Raw genomic sequence first — 21,586 nt, forward strand, 5'->3', positions numbered from 1 at the left:
TTGTTGGTTTTACACTCTTCCAGGTCCCTAAAACAGCTTCAGCAGAGAGTTCAACCACAATTAAATTGGCATACAGCAGCCCATCACAGCAGCTTAGCTGTAATAGTACAATGACATCATAGTGATAACATCAAAATCACAACTGTAGGTTTGCAAGCAAAGTTCACTACATGCAAAAAAATTCAATGACTTTCATATCATAGCCATGGAATACAAAGCACAGAGGTTATGCAAAAGACTAAATGCAATTCACACACTTACTACTTCTTGACCACAAACTCAAAACAGGAAATCATACATTAGTTATTTCAAACAACCACTATCTACAGCTGGCCTTTGGAAACTAAACAATTGCCCTTTGCTAGAAATACAGTTCCTTGAGAAACATCATTAGAGAGAAAAAGTATTTTCTCAGCCATGTTGTTTGAGACTGGAAGAGAATATGTACAGACACACCACTCTGTGTATTGCAATACTTCTGACAGCAATTACAACCACTTAAAGTTACAGCTCAAATCTAGGTTTAGGAAACAGAAAAAAGGAGGGAGACAGACATTAACCATATGTAAATTAAGATTATTGTGGAAACTTTGCCACTAATTCTTTGGTGATCTAACATATTTGCATTTTATTTTGCTTGTGTCCCATCCTATTTATTTTTATTTTGACGGCTATTGTTTTTAAGTTACATTACACTTGGTGAGAAATCACAGAATCATAGAATCGCCAAATGGTTGAGGTTGGAAGGGACCTCTGGAAATCTTCTGGTCCAAATTGAGTATCATTTAGTAGTAACTCATTCTCAGACACCATAGGAGACTCTACCATAATGCCGTTGTATATTTTAACTTCCTCATGCAAATTCAGGGAAAAAATAACTCTACAAATCAGGTGATATACATGCAAATAAAGCTTGGATTTGGAATTAAGGGCCAAAATATGTCACTTAGAAGCACACTGTATGACTTTCCAAGTCTGTATGCTTACCTCTGCATCCTTGCACTGAGTTACTGGTATCATCAGTTGCTGTACACGTGCTATTAGGAAGCAATGCAGCTTGTGGCTACACCTTACCTGGATGGAGTTAGGCACAGAGGATAGGGAGAGCCCTACTTGTCTAACAGAAAGTAAGGAGATTTTATCTTAAAATAAAGATTTTGTCGTCTTGATATCATCTACCAACACTGTAGCTATCCCAGATGATACTTGCAGCTCTGGAATAAGGTGCCAAAAGGTAGACTTCCGTTTGAATGACTTAGTGAATACATCTTAATACTGCTGCTGCTACTGCCCACTGTCACTGGGAAAAAGGGAGTACGATCACACTTTAATGCTCCTGTGTTTCAAAGATATATGTTATTTCTAGCCTGCTAGCTGAATTGTTACTTAGCCAAATATATTCTAAGTGCAACTTAGCCAACTTAGGTGCAAATGCATTGGTGATTCCTCCTCATGTGTCCCAGACTATGGTACTATTAAATACAAGAATAAGGGCAAAAATTGCCAGAAGTTTATAAAACGGCAAACACCAGATGTCACAAATAACAGCCTGAAGAGAATTTCCCATGTTGACTGAATTTCATATAGGGCATGGTGTCGAATTGGATAGGGTTTGAGAAAACACCGGCTGGGTTGCACATTGCCTGTCCATCTCTCCCCTTGCCTTCCTGTGGGCACTGCAGTTCTCCTCAGACCAACCACATGTAAAAAAAAATAAGATGAAGTTAAAAAAGAAACCAGAAAATGGAGTGTCTAGGGAGGAAGTGTCATCTGCAATATTCTTGTGTATCAGCTTTGCTTCTTACTACTACTTACTACATGACTACTTGCAAAATCAAAGTAGAAAAGCAGGCAAATACATCTGACTCACTTCCGACATTATTAAGAGGACCACAGTATAAAAGTATTTCAGTGACAGTCATTTTATGCTCCATATTTTGATAATTTTTAGCAGATTTTTTTATTTTAAATTTATGTCACACACATCAGGTAGTGTACATGCAAATAAACCTTGGCTTTGAAGTGAAAAGCCAAAAGAATCCTATGGCTGTGGTAAGGTCTAGAGAAGAATAACATAGCAGGCATTTTCCTGCTTTTTTCTCCATTTCATATTGTGTTATGGTATAAAGACATATTTTATCCATTTTGTACATCTATATATATATACAGTATTCAGAACAAGAAATTCAAGCATTTGTAGCAAAGAAAAAAAAGAAAAAAAAAAGAAAAAAAAGAAACTGCCATTTGCTGCAAACCTATTTTAAGACTGTTCCAGAATAAGAAGGTCACTTATGCATTAAAGGAATGTAAACTACTGAAGAATCTGAGTTCAAAGTACTGTATATTCTAGGCTGAAAGATTCAGTATCTGTTTCTGCCTTCAGGAAATGAAATTTGATAATCTGAATATCTCAGAATAAAGAAAACTACTCCACTATCTGGATTTTAATAGCTTTTGGTGGCAGAATATTACTCTGTGACCTAACAATTGCAATGAGAAATTAGTTAGGCAAGGAAAAATCCACTTCGCAACTTCTGTCTGTAAATGACAACCTAATTACAATCAAATAACCAGACTTCATGGAACAAACGAGGCCAGATGAAAGCCTGAAGTTTCTGAAGGGGCCTCTGAAGACTTCAGTGTGTTTTTTTTCTCTTCACAGGCTGGATAGGGAACATAAGTGCTTTGGTTCAAAGGGGAGTGCTCCATCAGGCAGTGAGGCTCCCAGCAACATTTCAGAAAAAAACAGAAGTTAGAAAACAATCTGTAATAGAATAAAAGAGACTGCAAGATATCTAATGAAACTCTAGTACCAAACTGCATTGTATTCTTTCTGGTAATCACTATGTTTCAATGATTATATTCTACTGTATACGAGAGATGCAGTATAGTTTTTTGTACTGTTTTTATACATATGCACCTCTGTTTTCTTGCTTTTAGTAGGATGAAAAATAACACAAGTCCTGACTGAGTACCTTTAAGCCTGAACATGTGGGAATTCTTCTGTAACTATAAAAGGCATGTCTAATAATGGCTATAACGTCTTCGCTACTATTGTACTAATAAGTACAAGTTGAAGCAAGTTTCTTGAAGCAATGGCTTATATAAGGTACCCTGAGTTTGTAATTATTTTGCTTTTGTAAGCAAAATACAGAGATTTATGTGAGCAAGTATAAAATACTAAGTAATCAATCATTTAATGTCGTGATTATAACAATAGTGGCTGTAACCCTTTCTTTTTATTAAGGAGCAAAACAAAAAATAAAGTTTAAATAATAAGATGAGAAGAAAAAAAGAAACATGACTTTGTGTGTCTATTAATAGAGTCAGAGAATCATAGAATCACTCAGGTTGGAAAAGGTCATTGAGTCCAACCATGACCTACCCTAACTAACAACCCTCCACTAAATCATGTCCCTGAGCACCACATCCAAATGGTTTTTAAACATACTCAGGGATGGTGACTCAACCACCTCCCTGGGGAGCCTATTCCAGTGCTTAACAACCCTTTCTGTAAAGAAGTGTTTCCTGATATCCAATCTAAACTTACCCTGGCACAACCTGAGGCCATTTCCCCTCATCCTGTCACCAGTGAGAAGACACCAACTCTGCTCTTGCTGTAAGATAATGGAAGAGAACAATAAGGTCTCCCCTCAGCCTCCTTTCCCCTAGTTCCTTCAGTCTCTCCTTGCAGGGCATATTCTCCAAGCCCTTCACAAGCCTTGTGGCCCTGCTTTGGACCTTACTTGATTTGCCAGGTAAGTTTGTAATATTTTAAAAAATATAGTAAGAATCTTATTGGTCTGCATTTTGTTTCATACTGTCATAATAAACACATCATTTTGTTTTAAGTATGAATACTGAAACTGAATTTTCAGTCATCAGTACTGCACTGAAATGGTGATGCTGCTATTTGAAATGGTGATAATATGCAGTAGAATCCCATAATCATACAGTATCATTTTTACCAAGTCTCAGCTCAGATATATAGTATAATAAAAAATTTACTATTGTTTAGTTTATATTAAACAAGTATATAAAGTATAAAGAAAAGAGACTTGCAGGAACTTTATCATTGAATCTATAAAGGTCCGCTTCATACTAATCATTAGTATTAAATTTATCCAGTATTAACCTTGCCAGCAGAAAATACTCAAGTGAAGGGAATTTCATCATCTTTTTCCTCAATTACATGGTAATTTGTTCAAAAAACTAAAACAACAAAAAGCCAAAACACAGAAAATCACAACTGAAAAAGCTGACTGCATAATCCAGCTAAAGCTACGGGTAGTCTTTGTGCATGAGCCTTCATTCCATGAATGGTATCAGAAGAAACACTGTTGGCCTCTGTGCGAAGTCCCACTCTGCCCTGTGCAGAGCCACAGCTACAGCTATACTGTGTGGCATCACAGCTTCAGAAACCCTCACAGCACAGGGCAGCAGAACCTGGCAAACACATATGCAGTGTCAACAGCATACCTCTGCCAGGTTTGTCACCAAACTGCAATGATGGTGAATTGAAAAACAAAAACAAACAAACGAAAATCCATAGAACTCGCACAAGAGTTAACGTGGTTAACTCTATCTTACGTAGGGGATACAAAATAGTATTACTGCCTACACATACGTACAAGCAAAAAAAAAAAAAAAAAAAAAAGAAAAAAAAGAAAAAAAGACATTAAGATCAGGAGTGGAAGGACTATGCCTGTAGCCATTGACAAAGACAAAGGTCACAGTGTAGCATTATAGTAAAAGCATGATAGCATTATGTACATTTCCTGTGTTGTCTTTTAAGTCCATGATCTGCTTTGGAAAATAGTATAAAAAAAAGCCACTAGGTGACAGTCACACTGGGTGATTGTCTGCTTCCTGAAGCAATTTCACAGATCGGCAGCTAGTAAGATGTGTATAACCTACATTGCCTCAATTGCTTAGTTTAGCAATTTTTAGAGTATCTAGTTTTTCCAGAAGACAACTCTGATACCCCTTTCACACTGGTCTTCTCCATGAGAATCTCCACATCAAAGAAAATTCTACCAAGAGATTTTTCCCTTTGTTCTCAAGGATTTTTTCCTCCTAAGAATACTCACCAGCAGTACTCTGAAACCTGCTGGTCCCCAATGGGAGCAGAGAAAAAGAAAGGGTGCGAGGCAGGAGAGAACATGGTAATTCCTGTTTCTTCTGGCCTTACCTTTCCTGGATTGCACATTTTGGTGCATTTTGGAGACTGCAATCTTTCTGTATCTTTCTGTAATCTTTCTGAAGCAATTCTAGGTGCTCTTTCAGGGGTTGATATTCTGGTATTTTGTAATATGCAAGCTCATGTTGGATCTCTTTACTTGTTAGAAAACTGGTAAAGGCACTTTTGCCTCATTCCAATGCCAGCTGGTTATTGTTTTCATTCCTCTGCAAAGATAGCTGAATTTGGCTTCCAAAATTAGCAAGGGAGTGCAGGCACCCCCAGCTCCTCACACTATAATCACCTCCTGTCTTTGAAATACTGAGCAGAAAAGTGGAATGAAGGCAGGAAGAGAAAGTAATAAAGTTATGAAAGAGTGCAGTCAGGAAGTATTTGCTTCATTAAATATATTCAGTGTTATTTTATTACTTCTTCTTAAAAGGCATTTTGGTATAAAAATAAAGTTATTCCCTTACTATTCAGAACTTGTGCTATCACAGCAATAATCCAACTGAAATTATTCAACTGTTGTTGCAGAAAGAACCCATAATTTGAACAGCTCTTATAACGCATTACATTTTTTAAGGTTTTACTGATGACTGTGAATACTTAGAGAAAAAAAAGCAACCATCATGCAATTACTTGATTCTGTTGAATTGCAGCACAGATATTCTTCACTGTGCCTTCTACAAGCCACCAAATAATTGCCTCTGCAATAAGCTTCTACAGGGAGCAAATATGGCCAAAAATGATTTTTTTTTCCCCTCCTAATAACAAATTAGCTGTCAGCCTGATTTGCATTACTGTACTGCTATATGCATTTTATGTTTGCACAGGTAATGGCATCAAACAAAGTTATTTTCACGTGAAGCAAGTAATTCTGTAGTGGATGCACTACTTGGGCTTTTCTGAATGTAAATATGAAACGCATTTTTTACATATCTTTATTGTACTCAGACAGTTGAACCCAGTCTGCATACAGCAGAGAAAATATTGGAAAGTTTTACTGATGCTCACCTGCAAGGGCCAAGATAATTGAAAAATAATTTCTCATTAGAGTCTTGCTGCTATTATTTGTACTCTTTTCTCCAGTGTGCACAACCTCATAAGTACATATTTAAAGCAGCATTTAGAAATCTTCAAGTCAGGAACTGAAACACCACTTTTATCATTACAGTTCATCAGTTTTATTTTAAATTGTGCATATCTCTCATTGAGAAAAAACATCTAAAAAAAAAAAAAAAAAAGCAAAACTTAGAGAGGAAATCAAAAGGAGAAAAGAATGCAATTGGCAAGACACTGTATTTTTTGTATTAAAGGCCAATCCTCACTTCAATTACTTTGCTGATATTTCATCATGTTTAAGTCTTAAAAGGTAAAACTTGATTATTTGAGCATTTCTTCTATTTCTTTATTATTATTATTATTTTTAATCTTGAGCCTTAATTATTCTTCCCATTAGCTCAAACTATTTAATAATTAACTGAGACAGGTTAGAGTACAAACAAATTTGAAGCCACAACCAAAAGAAAAAAGGTTAAACAATGATTCATTTAGTTACAAATCCTCCCTCCCATCCCTATTCTTCCCCCTCCTTTTCCTCCCTCTCAAAAGTTTCCTTGGCTTCATCATCCAACTGTGTTGTCCCGGAAGTAGGTCAGCTCTGAGTCTGAAAGCTTCTGTGTGAAAGTATGATTCACTGCCTTTGAATCACAACTGTTTATGAGAAACTGCACCAAAGGCTTACCAGTAACCTGCTATGAACACAGACAGGATATAATTCAAGTTGTGAATGAAAGGCAGAAGAGCATGGGAGAATGCTGCTGTCTCTTTAACTGCTTTGGCAGTACTGCAGAGTTGTTGTATGAGATCTACCTAAATCTACCCACAACTGCATTAATTACTCTTGGAAAGTCTGTCTTGATAGTTTCCTGTTTCTTGCCTACACACTGCTCTCCTCCATTCCCAGAATAGATCAGCGTGCAGCTCTTCAGCTGGAGCTAGGAAATCTCAACAACCTCCTGTACACAGAAGGACTGATTCCAAAGTCATGTTCAGTAGAAGCTCCTGCTGGACTGACAACTTCCTATGTGCTTCTAATAAAGACAGCAAGTACTTGGACACAGAATTATTATCCTGCCATACTTAATCCTATTATCCCACTGCCTTAATCCAGTGGGAATAACTTTCTTCTACAGAGAACTCACAGGAATTGCATCTTTTCAAAATGACTTGCAATTTGTTTTCTTCTCTTCCTTGATCTGGGTACAACAGACAGGATTACATTGTCACAATTTGTTCTTAGTAATACCACAAAGAGATTAAAAGGATACATGGCTAACAAGTTGTACACACACGTATGCTATATACGCATTTATGCCACTTGCTTCAAAAGCACCAATCATGAAAAAATACTTCATGTGCTTCTCTATGATAAAAAAAAGACTTTTCACTCCAGCATATACTCTTTCCTCACACTCACATTATCAGCTTTGTTCAAGCCACCAATATTTCCTATTTCCAAATACAGAGGAGTATGAGCTGCTTAAGGACTGTAAGACAGGAAATGCATGTCATTACACAGAAACCAAGACTGTTATCTCCGTGCCCTATTCACTCAGCTGCTATAGAGGTGTACTAACACACTGATGAACATGCATATTTGTATAGAGACACCAAGAAGACCAAAAGATCTGTATTCTCCTGTGCACAACAGACCCGAGGTTACCCTAGGTTACACAAAAATTTCAATGTTATATAAAGTAAGAATACTATATCATTTTATGCTATATCACTGTTAAATGGCACCTTAAAATGCTGAATTACAAAAAGCCTGAGGAACTTGCTACACAACAATTCCAGCATCACAGCTTGCAGTGTGAGGACTGCTGTGGCTTGAGAGAAATTCTGTTGGCACAGTCTTCAGGGCACCACATTTAGGACCCTGTTCCTCCATCTCAGCTTCTCAAGAACAAGTCAGGAGCTCAGCTTTCTTGGCTACACACAAGAACTGAATCAGCTATTTGGTACGCTAGCTTCCTGCAACAAGAAAAACCCCAAAGCACCACAGGATATATAATACAATAGTTGGAAGAGCTATAATTATCAGATCTTTTGTTTTCCTATAGTAGACATAATGACTATTTGTCTTCACTGGCTGGAAGGGGAGCTCACAGCCCAGCAGAATGAATACTAGGTGGTCCCAGCCATGGACCTGAAATTCACCATAATGAACATTGAAAGAACCAGTTTTGGCACCAGGCAGAATATGGTCTTATTAATGTCAGGAAAACAGCCCAAGAATCCCAGACTTCAGCAGCTGCCAAACCCAGACTGAACTAAAAATTATCTGTCACCTAGGTTTTGTAGTACAAAGTCACATACAATTTCAGAATACGATACACATGCAGAAACACCCCTAACAGCAAGGTTCTCAAACTGAGATCCACTCTGCAGGCATGGCCAGATGGCAGATTCCCAGATTAATAATTTCTGCCTTAAATAAATGAATTATTAAGCTAAGCTAATTAATTTATTTCAATGCACTGCCTATTTACCAAAGGTAAATTCCATGAGCAGTCCAAAAGGGCCAGCCCAGAACTCCTCACAGCTCAGCTCAGTGCTCCAGCCATTAGGCCACAGGCAAGATGTGTCTTTGCATGTCTGCCTGCAAACACAAATATGCATCGTGGGATGAACACAAAGCAGGTTTCAAAAGCAGAGGCTGAAAGTGCTTCTCTAACTGCTTTGCTGCATGGTAGAAAAGATGCTTCTAGAGAAGTGAGAGAGAAAAGTTCACATTCTACTAAGTCTGAAGGGAGAGCTAAGTGAAAGTTAAGTAAGAGCCAAGTATTATCATCATTTTTCAGGTACCTGAACCTTCTTGAGAAAGAGCTCATCACCTAAATCCCTGCTCCAAAGAATTTTTCCCCTGCTTGTAACTCAAGGGAAGGAGACCCCAAATGCAGGTTTCTGAGAAGAGTGACCAACCGCTTCTCCTCAGCCCATTGCTTGACGTGGAGGACCCTTCCTATTTTGCATGCAAATATTTTCTTTGCACTTAAAGTGCCTAAAAGTCTCCATTAACTATGCCACTCTGACCCACAGCATCTAGGATAGGGAAGGTGAATTTTGGGTGCTGTGAGGCAGTAGCGTGCACTGTCCCAGCCTTCAACTCATACACTGGAGTCTGGCATATCTAGATGGTTGGGGTCAGGTGGGTGATGCTATCTTTGATCAGAGTTCAGAAGTTCTTTATTTGTTAAGGGCAGACATGCTACATTATGGGAACGGAGGGTGGGATCAATTTAAGAAGAGTTTTCTGGAGATAATACTTCCACTAAAGCAGAACGGTTGTTTTTTGTTGTCAGAGAAGGAAAGTCTATTGTAGTTGTAATCAACTTTGGCAAAAGAGAAATCCAGATACTCACAGAGTATTTTCCACAGTGTATTTGTTCAATATGACGAACTGGCTTTGGGCAGTTTGAAAAAGAAACCAAAACAAACCAAAATAACAAGAAAGGGACTGAATAGACATGATGAAATGAAAGGGAATTTGGCTAGAGTCAGGCAAATCACTATAATTAGCAGAATTACTAACGGACTACTATTCAAGCAGTGCTACTGATTTTTTTTTTTTTTTCTGTTTATTGTTTTATCCATCTTAATAAGGGAGTTATTTTATTGTCAAGTCATCTCTATAGTTCTAAGTTTAACTTCTGTGTATTTCAGGCACGTCTAAAAGTGAATGCTACTTGTTGGCATAGTTAAATGTAGCGCTGGGCCAGTTAATTTTTTTCCATTTACAAAAGGTCAACTAAATTCCAGCTAAATCTATTTACTATCTATAGAAACTATAGATAAATCAGTTCCGTGTGCAATGGAAGTAGTGTACATAGTGATAACTCAATTTTACACCAGAGATGAAAAGGAGGCATGGTGCTATAGTTTACTGCCTGTAACACAAACTTTTTAAAAGTAGGGTGTTTTATAAAAAGGGAACTGTAATTAAAGAAATTGCACATTCTCTAATTACTAACATTTCAGAATGATCTACAGTAAAATGGTGTTCTGTGTCTTGCTTTTCATACAGGTGTAATAATAGACATTATACCTGTATGAAAAGCTGATCTGCTTTTTAAGTATTTTTGTTCTGTGTAATAAAGTAATTCTGCCCATTAATTCAGTTGCTGAATTACTAGCTTTGTACATAATGAAGGAAAGGTAGAGTGTCCAAAGGAGGGCTATGAAGGTAGGAATGGGTCCAAAGGAAAGACGCGTGGGGAGCACTTGAGGTCTCTGGGTTTGCTGGGCCAAGAGCAGAGAAGCTGAGAGCAGTGCTGAGCTCTGCTCTCTGTGACAGTGCCTGAGGAAATGGCATGGAGCTGTGATGGGGGGTGAGTGGGCAGGTCAGGTCGAGTGTTAGGAAAATGTTCTTCACCAGAGAGTAGTTGGATCCTGGAACAGGGTCCCAGGCTGCCAGAGTTCAAGGAGCATTTGGACAACGCTATCAGACATAGGGTTTGGATTGTGGGTGTTCATGCATGGAGTTGGATTTGATGATCCTTGTGGGTCCCTTCCAGCTCAGAATATTCAATGATTCTATGCTTCTATATACACTGGATTAAAGTGCTGTCTTGTTCATTATTAGAGCAGTACATGTATCGCCTTATTAGCATATACAGTAAAAACAGTAGTATGGGTAAGATGGGTAAGTAATTTTACAAAAATCTATGTTAAAATGCTGTGCCTTTCTTCAACTTTGTATCTACTGTTCTCCTTGAAATAGAAAGTTCAAATAAAGCCACATGCATGGCAAAATTTTCCAATGTTCTTCAGTTTCACATATTGCAGCAATAGTTCATAACTGTCTAGGACACATGAATTGACCAGGGACAAGACAGCCCACTTCTTTCTGTTTCAGACAGGCCTATATGAAGGGGATTCCTTCTTTCCACAGAATAATGTAGCATATTGTATTGAGAAACTAGACCACTACTTCTTGACATCAGCTCTCCTGATTCAGACACCTACACATTTACCTTACTAAGATGCAGTAACTGAAAGGAAATTTAGACTTAAAGTTCTGTAATTTACTGTTTTCTTGCTTTAGCAATTATGCAATTCAGTTGAATTTCTTAGTGCACTTTCACAGTTGAAAGGAGAACTGCAGTTCATATTGGCTACCATAACAGTCACAACAGTGAGAAGTTAGAGGTGACTGCTGCATATTTGGAAAAGGTAGACACCTCATTAGCAACTCCACCTGGCTAAACTGTGGACAACACGGAGCACAGCACAGCACTCTGAAAAGCGGAACCCATTTCTGTGGAAAGTTCACATAAACCAAGCACAGGTTGGTTATTCCTCAATCAAGTAAGAAATCATCTTGCAGTTGGCTGAGATCATTCTTAACTAGCTAATCCAGAGAGTCAGACATTCAGGCATCTTGGTCTTACCTCTACTGATTCCACGCAGTTTTGTATTACAGTCTTAACTTACTCGTAGCATCAACTGTTGCCAGATTTCTTGTAGAACGTTAACATACATGAGATAGATAAAAAGTAAAAACTTACTTCAACCTTTCTCCACCACCAGACTCATCATTAAACTCCACTATTTCTGTAAGTAGATTTACTCATTTTAAGAGCGGTCCCTTCACTGTGCAAATATGCTCCCTCCCAGATCTTTGTTGTGAACAGTAATTTTCCTCTGTTCCTCAGAAACAAACAACCATATTAGACAAGGAGATTTATGTTATTTATAAAAATATCCTGAACAAAGTAAAGAAAGAATGATAAACTTGGGTGCAGGATAAAAAGGGCAAAATAAATTAGGAATAAGGCAGGAGATTTCCACCAGGGCTTGCAATACATAACTTGCAAGTCCTTCTTCCTTGTCTGTCAGCGATTTGAAAGGGACGAAAGAATCTGTGACATTTATCATGTGTGACATTCAGCCATGCAGATGCCATTCAGTTATACACAAGATGTCTTTGCTCATACAGTATTCAAAGAGACGGTGTTTACCTTACTTCTTTGCCTGCACAGTTCCTCTTTTAGGTCCTGAGTAGCATGCAAGTCTTATAGATTTTTGAATAATATGCATCTCCAGGAGAAAATAAAACTAACTTAGTTGCTAAATAGCATTCCAGTATCCTCGAAGGATTAATTCAAAGTAACAGTTGCTGGCACTCAGAATATTGAATTTATTTGCTAAATGAGAAATACCATCCTGATGTAGAATTGATGCAAGCGCTCAAACAGCCTATATTGACTCTTCTAGATGCTTTTAGCATCCACCACCTCCAAAAAATGAGTCCAGCATGAGCAGGAAGCACATTATCTCATATTGCTTTATAAGCTTGCACACTCACACTAAGTTAATATAGACAGAAGGTATCATACATCCAGTTTATTTTTATTGCCCTTTTATCAGTGCCATGAAAAAGGAGTGTGTTCATACAACTATTTAGCACAAACACGTCAGTCCTTCACTTAAATGTTTTTTTTTTTTTTAAACTTAAACTTGCTCTGTTACCCTTTTTAACAGAAATGAAAACTGAGGCTGAGACTGTTCTCTGATGTCCTTGACTTAATCTGAACAGGAACAGTACAACAAGTTTATTTAAACACATGAAAAAAGAAAAGCTTGTTGATTCTCTTCCTTTCACTTTACAGGGTCTGAAATCCTAGCTCTGCATCACTGGGCCAGGGTTCACTTTGTGAAGAAGTCCTAAACATGAACATTGCTAATGGAAATGTCCTAAAACAAGCAGATAATATGTGTTGGTATGCAAGTGCATGGCTACGCTGAGGAGAAGCCAGCCTATGTCCTGTCTGCATTTCAGCATGGTAACCATGGAAATGGGAACCAGCCTGCACAGAGTCTAACAAAGGAAACCTTGAAATGAAAATAGCAACAGTGGTGAGAGACCAGCCAAGATTTCTGAGGGGAAAAATGACTGCTCTGAAGATGGATAAACCCCCTTTTACCTGCACTAACCCTAAGATAAAGCATTTTATTCCCATTTAGCTGTTTGGACATTACTCCATTATACTGGTAGCTCCAATTATTAGTATTCATGAAAATACACAAAGTATGTGAAAAAACTACTTTCATTCATTGAAAATTAACAACAGTGAAGAAAGACCACAATGAATAACATCTGTGTAGTAACTATGAAGCACAATGAAATTAAGAATTGCCAATCCTTTTACTTACTCTTTGATCTCTTAAATGAAAATTCTGTGCAACTAAATTAAAATAAATAAATGAAAAAAATAAAGTACAATTAAAAAATTGTTCCAGAGTCAGAGAGCTCATAGCTCATAACTTATTGGTACAATCTCATGTTTGCTTTGCACAAATTATGCACAAATAAACATTAGCTGTTAATGTGTTTAGAAGTGTGATGGTAATACCCTGTATGCTGTCTAAGATAAACATCATTTGTACAAAATACAGTCCTGTAACACAGCATGAATGAAAGGCAAAGTTCCAAGAATAATATATAATAACGATCCTGCTACCTGACAAGCTCTCTGAAAGTAGTTCCAGAAATGAGAGATTCTAAGTCTCATTAAAAAAAAAAAAAAAAAAAAAAAAAGGAAGAAGAAGAAAGAAAGAAAAAAAAAAAAGAGATTGAGGTCAAAAGTACCACCACTTCTGGATATCTAATGATTCAGCTAAAAACTTTATTTTTTCAGAAGGCATTGCACATTCAAAATACAATTTCCATTGACTTCATTCACAGCTGTGAATACACAGCAGCTTTGCATGTCAAAATGCACTTTCACAACCAGCTCAAGCCAGTGGAAGTGTTGGCTACCATTGAAAGAAACTCTTCCAGCTTCCCTCCCACCTCTGGCCACAAATTCTGACTGTCCCTTGTGCCAGTGCTGACACCTAAATATTAACTGCTCAAGTGAACAGGATCAGGTTAGCTGATCTCCAAAACTACCTGCCCCCCCAAAAAAGGGAAAATATTACTTTCCCCAAACCAAGCCCCAGTGGCACCACAGGGTACTGGTGGGAACACGCAGTCAGGAGTGGATGAAATGTCCTTGCAGCAGCAGCCCACATTCAGGTCAGCTTAACCAGATTGTGAAAATGCAGCTACAGTTTTGAGAACCCCTGGCTGAGCAAAGAGAAAGAGAGGAAGACAAAAGCTCCAACCACGTGTCAAATATTTAATTTAAATGACTCGCCTGAAATTGCACTGGGCTTTTGTGACCAAAAAAAAAAAAAAAAACAACCAAAACCAAAACAAAAACCAAACAAAAAATACAATGAAAGAGCCCTATTCTGCAAAGAACATAATCATTTCTCTCCAACCTGCCCTTCTTCACCATTCCTAGAGCATCTTCCAATTTCATCAGCAACAGAGGTAGAACTTCCAGCCCCTTTTCTGATCACACTACATCCACCTGTCCACAGACAGCCACAGCAAAGTTGCAGACCTGAGTCCAAAAGATTGCATGATACACAGGTTTCAAAGGGGAAAAATCCAGAGTCACAGAATGGTTTTGTTTGGGCAGGACCTTAGGGATCATCTGGTTTCATCCCGAGCCATGGACTTGGATCAGGCTGCTGAGGGCCCCATCTGACCTGGCCTTGAAGGCTGCTAACTTAGGCACTTCCTGACTTTTTCGCATTTAACTCAGTTGTTGTTTTATCACAGTTCATATTCCCTGGGAAATAAACATAACTAATCAGAATAAGAAGATTTCTGTTAGTGGTTTCTTCCCCTGCACCACTGCACAGCTCTTCAGCCCATTGCCAAGGCTGAAGGACACTGCTGCTTCCTGGGACAATGTGATGCTTTGCGTCAGCGAGGGTGAGATATGTACTGAAGAAGGATTACACTTGGAAATTCTGGAGTCCATATGAAGTGTAAGAGAAAATCCCTCCTTCCTCGTTCTGCATAAGACTGATTCTTCTTCCAGTCTGACTGGGTCTAGCAGGTTGAGGGGTTGGTGTCCTGAAGTGGTACATCTGTGTCCTCAAAAACATACACCTTATTTAGCAGGGATTTTTCAGTTCAGAGCAGAATGGTGTGAAGGATATGTGTTTGAAAGATTGGGGATTTTAAGAAATAGCAACACAAGAACACAAGGGAGACATTTGCAGATGTAAACATAGACCTCATAAAGAAACCTGCAGACCACTGCCACTGCAACAGCAAATAAAGTCTGTCTGAGCTCCATACCAAGGACAGACAGGGTTTATGTTAAAATCAAGCTGATAAAAATAAATTTCTTTCCAGAGGAATGAAATTTTCCAAAGGTTTCTTTACTTGGACTAATTTAGGTAGATTTTCGAGACGATGCAAATAACATCTTCCTGCCAAATTTCAAATATCTGCTCTGAAGCATGAGGGTACAGAAGCTTTCCAAAGAAAATGTTACCAGAATTGAGCCCAGGAAAGGCACTGTGTTTTCCACTGGCTTCACTCTCAGGAAGAGCTGGGGTATTTTGGCTCAGTTTTTTTTTCTTTTTTTTTCTTTTTTTTTTTTTTTAAGAACAGGCTAAGAAAGAATCAGGATGTCAAAAATGCAGATTTAAAGAATGACATTAACCTCTAATTTACAGAATTCAAAGATTTAAAGATTTGAAAAGTTACAAGTACCTGAGATCTGCTAAAACAGTCAGTATGTTGCAATAGAAAGCATCACGCTTTGTTGTACAGGTTGTACTATTAAGTCCTCCACTTACTGTTATCCCCCAACACGGTCTACTTCTATCATACTATAATTTTTTGGCCAATTAGTAACAAGATTTCTATGTTAGCAAGGTTGTAATATCAAAATTTTAGTATTGTATTTTTATTTCTTTACCAATTGTTAAGTCTGAATGACTTCCCAAACATGAAAATACACAACAAAAGTAAAAAAATGCACATCTTTACTAACTATTGCATTACTTTTGGTTGAGTTTGGGTATGCAACAAAGCCCTTATGGGGTTTACTTAATATAGGTGGTAATTTGGAAATAAATACACTTATATAAAATCAAATTTATTTTGTGCAAATTTGTTTTCTTGCTGGACTGCCTAATTCAGCTGTTACAGCCCAGTTACACTCAATAAGCTGTTGAAGGTTAAAGAGCTCATCAGAATTTCATCACTGCAGTGGGACTCTAAATCGCTAGAGAAAACCTTCCTTCTTTCTAGTTCTACAAGATCAAAAAAAAAGGCTTTAAAGTATTAACTCAGCAATTACACCTACTAACATCAAATGTCATGACACATTTAAAATCAAAAGCATGTCTGCTTTCAGCTGTATCACACAGTCACAGAATCACAGAATGGCCAGGGTTGGAAGGGACCTCAAGGATCAAGAATCTCCAACCCCTCTGTCACATGCAGGGCCACCAACCTTCCCACCTAATGCTAGACCAGGCTGCCCAGGGCCCCATCCAATCTGGCCTTGAACACCTCCAGGGATGGGGCATCCACAGCCTCTCTGGGCAGCCTGTTCCAGCACCTCACCACTCTCTCTGTAAAGAACTTATATAATGTATAAATGTAGACGAACCATGGATAGTGCCTGAACAAAGCAGGCCTATCCCACTTCTGTCAGATTCATTGCCGGGGGAATCCTGCTCCCCTAACCAGTCCTTATCTTCTGGTTTCTGCACTGCTTGACAAATCCCCTCAAGTCTTGGGACTTCTACCTTGGGACTTGTAACTCTCTGACAATAAACAAGAGTATAAGAGATGGATTAAACACAAGGGCAGAGTGGGTGTTTTGCCCAATGATGCTTTTAAGAATTTTCATTTCTTATTAAAAAAAACACCATAAGACTGTTGGTATCCCATGTATCTCATCACAGGATAATATTTTTGCATTCTACTTCATACCCTGCAGCCGCACATTCCTCTGCAGTATTTGCTACAGCTACTGAAAGAACAAGTCGGAACAGCTCACATGTAAAAACTCATTCTTATGCCTTTCAGTGACTTACTAATTAAGGGTTTGAGCGAGCATACAGTAATACTACCACTCTGAAAGTTCTTGGGAATTTGCTTATGGCAAGTGAATATGATGGCGTACATTTCCCAGGAAAATATATGTAATGGTAATTAAGTAAGCCAAGAGAAGGAGGAGATGGTTCAAGTTTCCCTGTCCTTTTCCAAGCAGAGACATCTGCTGAGCAGGGTGGGATAGGACCTAAAGGACTCTTGAAATCAGGAGTAGCATTCTCGGCAAAGAGCATCACCTTCCCTTTTCGGACAGCACAATCCCCACGGAACCGCAAACGCGCAACAAACGGCACCCACACCCCCGGCCTCCAGAGCTACCATCACCACCATTTTACTGAATTCCCAACGCGGTGCCAGCCCAGGGCTCGAACCTGCCGCAGGAACGCACGCTCTCCGCTCGCGTCGGCCCAGACCCCCGCCCCGCGCCTCCCTCTGCCCCGTCCCCGGCGCCGCGGCGAGAGGCTCAGCGGCGTCGCGTCGCCCCGCTCCGCCCGGAGCCTTACCCAGCGCCAGCAGCAGCGCCGCACTCGCAGAAGCCATGGCGCAGGGCGGTGCGGAGAGGTGCGGAGCAAGGAGCGCGGTGCGGTGCCGGCCGCGCGGCACTGAGCGCCACCTGCTCCTCGCCGCCACGAAATACCGCTCCTCCTCCTCTTCCTCCTCCTCCTGCCCGCCCACAGCGTCCCGCGGGGTCCCTGCAGCGGGCCGGGAACTCCGGCCCTCCCCCGTTTCGCTCTCGGGAGGGGCGGATGGATGAAAGCCCGCCGGTGCATGCCCGCTCCAACAGGACCTGCCGACGTCCGGCTTCGGAACCCCGACTTCTGAAGGGGTTCTACTGAAACTAATGAAAATCATGGTTAATTTCTGTTTGTTTGTTTGTTTTTGTTTTTGTTTTTATTTTTCCCCCTAGGAGCACGAAGTCTTGCTCGAGTATAACGATATATTCTTCTCTATTGCCTTAAACCCGCATCTTCTCCTTTAAGTGAAATTCCTGCAGATCATGCCCTCAGCTGTGAGAAGTGCAGCACGAGAGCCTTCCCACTCCACCGACTCCAGTGCTGGCCATGACAGTAACAATATATTGCTCATGCAAAATATTGCCCTAGCATCCGCCCAACATCCAGGGGCACAGTGTGAGTGAAAACTACAAATGATGTGGTAGTAAGGGGTTCTATGTGGAAAGAAATTAGAAAGCAGTGCACAGTGTGGGATTATCTCTGTTCTGTGTAGTTTTCAGCCTATGTAGGCCTATTAGCACTGTTTGAACCCTTCATATTTATGGTATTTGATACACCTTTTTCTCTCTCCCACAGCTCTGGTATATGAGACCTATTGAATACTGGATGATATTCTATTTTGCAGCAATGATTTTGGTGAACATATTGGACCTTCCTGGCATGAACATAATGGAGTGAAAAGGGCAGTTTGTCTGGAAACTTGAAATAGAAATGCTTCCTTCCTCCCCCTGCTCATCATCTGTGTCATGTCCTTGTGGTTTGTCACAGACCTCAGTTTTTATTTCATGAGCACTGTAAGAATACATGTGTTCTCTCACTATCATATTCCTTTCAAACACTCTGAATGTGAATTTTAAGTTAAAGCAGAGGCTGTTTACAAGTGGGACTGTCTAGCTGGTATTGATGGGTTCTAACCAATGAATTAAAAAAAAGTGGGTCTTTGGAAACTGTCAGGACATTCAGATCCTCGACGGAAGTACAGCAGAGACCCAGCACCAAACACTTCACACTGATCCCTTCCACATATTTACTCTTTCATGAAGTCATGCTGCTGAGCCTAGCCTGTGAGGTTGCACAGAGACAGACTTCACAGGACATCCTTACTTCTGACCATTCCCTCTGAATCAATCATTTACTAAGAATGACTCATGTGCAGTCCCTTCTTGGTGTCTTAACAGCCCTGCAGAATGTGCTTCAAGGGGCAGCTACCTACAGCAGGAACATTTGCTCCAGCAGCAGGTGTTGGAGCAGTTCTGAGCTTTCTCTCTCTCTGCTGTGCATGTAAGAATGCTTGCAGCTCCGGGGCAGGGAGGGAAATCTATACTTCCATGAAGCAGAAAAAAGAACCACCAATTAACAGATGCTGTTGGAAGGACAATAATAAATGAAATATACAGCACAGGGAAAAAGAAATATTTCTTAGTTAATATATACACCTGGAACTGCCCTCTATCCCACCTAAAAATAACCTTTGAAGACCAACATGTCGGTTTCCTAAGAAACAGTGTCTTTGATTCAGTTACATCATCCTTATTATGAACACACCCTCAGGATACGAAACTTTCTTCCTCATCCAGACACAATGTTGAAAAATAGTTTCACACACACAAAGGCCATTCCCAGACTGACATTTGTCTGTATCTGCAAATAATAGGTCAGAGGAGAATACGTACCGTGTGAATTATTGCATCCTTTAACCTTTAGTTGAATACTTATGTTTCAAATAGCTTACAAAGCATTTGTACCCTGCTATATAATCCTGAACTACCCATTGTGTGTTACAGAAAGCCAGGCTTTCTGCATTGAGTGGTACTTCATCTTTCTGACTTTTTTCCCATCTATTTTATATGTATTATACATGTACCTTATGAAATTAGGGAAAGAATAAAGGAAAAAGTAAGGGAATAATTCCTTAATTTATTTTGTCTAGAATAACAAAAAATGAATCCACCGAACAGCTTGTTTTTTTTTTTGTTTTTTTTTTTTGTTTTTTGTTTTTTTTTGTTATTGTATGTAAAGGAGGGTTGATAAGCAGTCTGTGCTCTCCATGACTTGGCTGTTTACTGGTGTGCTTTGTAGCACCCTGTTTTGTCTGCTTGTCACAGGGACACTTGCCAAAAATGCTTTATCTGCCTGAGCGTGTTTGTGGAGCTTCAGGCTTGGTTGTGCATAAGTATGGATTTGTTGCACATGGGAAGAATCTATTTCATTTGGAAATGCCAAGTAAGCCTTAGCCCTTCTTTTTTTTTCTTTTTTTTTTTCTTTTTTTCCCCTGTGGTAAGGGGAGCAAGTAGCTTGTAAGTTCCACTACAAAAAAAAAAAAAAAAAAAAAAAAAAAAAAAAAAGTATAATTTTTGTATTTTCAAGAGGAATGAAGAATTAAAGAGGAAAGAAACTGTGCAAATATTTAATTTTAAAAGATATCTGTTGACTGCATAATAGTAAGTTTCATTGTAGGATATTACAACAAATATGTAGTAATTTTAATGTGATGACATAAAAGAAACTTAATGCCAACTTTCTCAGACAAACATTTGGGTATTTCCATTCTTTGTCATCTGTGAGGGGTGCCCACAGACTCAGAGTTTCAGTGCAGTGAACAACGTTGGACTTTTTTGATAATGTAATTCTGGGAGGGGCTCTCACCAAGGTGTTGCAATTTGCACCAGTGAGTCCAAGGTGTATGGCTCCAGGTCACTCCTTTGATGTTTCTGAACATCAGAGAAAATGGCCACCAAGCAGTTATTATTTTTGGCAGACACATGCTTGTAGCAAAAGCTTAAAAAATAAAATCAAAACAAAAAAGGAAATATTAAAAATAGCTGTCAGGATATAGTTTAGACCTTAGTAATAATTCAGTTTTTGTGATAAGTTGGAAAAGGTCAATTACTGCTCTTCCAGCTGAAATGTTAGGAATTGCTAAGCAATTAGTAGAGTGTAACTTTACCATAACCCAGTTTTAATGCTGTGAAATTTTGCTTCATTGATCTCAAAGTGCCACAGTAGAGATAAAAGACAAAGGCTAATTAAGTAAGTTAGGTGTCCTAGTTTCAGTAGGGACAGAGTTGTTTTTCCCTCTTAGTGTCGAGTATGATGCTATATTTTGGCTTTAGGAGAAAATGTAGATACCACACTGATGTTTTAGTTGTTTCTGAGTAGTGCTGCACAGAACCAAGGACATTTCAAGTTCTTTCACTGTCCTAGCAAGAGGCTAGGGGGCACAAAAAGCTTGGAAGGGGACAGAACCAGGACAGATGATCTAGACTGGCCAAAGGGATATTCCAAACCAGAAGACATCTCATGAAATAAGTTGAAAACAGTAAGGAGTTGGGCAAGGAGGCATTCGTTGCATGGGCCTGGCTGGGCATCAGTTGGTGAGCGGTGAGCCATTGCTTGTGCATCACTTGTTTCATAAATATATATTATACTATTATCATTACTACTATTATTTTTCTTTTCTCTTCCTCTTCTGTCTTAGTAATAGATTTTATCTCAACTCACAAGTTCTGCTTTGTTGCCTGTTTTTTTTTTTTTGTTTGTTTGTTTTGTTTCTTTGTTTGTTTTGTTTTGTTTTCCAGATTCTCTCTCCTATCCCACTGGGGGGAGTGAGTAAATGAATGTGTGGTACTGTTGAATCACAACAAAGACGTTTACCTCCAAAAAAGGGATGTTTTAAAAGGAAATAGT

At 39.1% G+C, this 21,586-nt stretch overlaps 1 protein-coding gene across 1 annotated transcript in view; it reads right to left on the reverse strand.

Moving 5' to 3' along the window:
* ITGA2 (integrin subunit alpha 2) overlaps positions 1 to 18,072 on the reverse strand; it is a 68,780-nt gene extending 50,708 nt beyond the window's left edge. The window contains exon 1 of the mRNA XM_031609452.2: positions 17,669 to 18,072. Within this exon, the coding sequence (XP_031465312.2) occupies positions 17,669 to 18,017 (349 nt within the window). The 5' untranslated portion in view covers positions 18,018 to 18,072. The remainder of the gene's footprint in view (positions 1 to 17,668) is intronic.
* Between the last annotated feature and the right edge of the window lie 3,514 nt (positions 18,073 to 21,586).

This window comes from Phasianus colchicus, chromosome Z (genome assembly GCF_987193195.1).
Source record: "Phasianus colchicus chromosome Z, bPhaCol1.hap1.1, whole genome shotgun sequence".
NCBI classification, from domain to species: Eukaryota; Metazoa; Chordata; class Aves; order Galliformes; family Phasianidae; genus Phasianus; species Phasianus colchicus.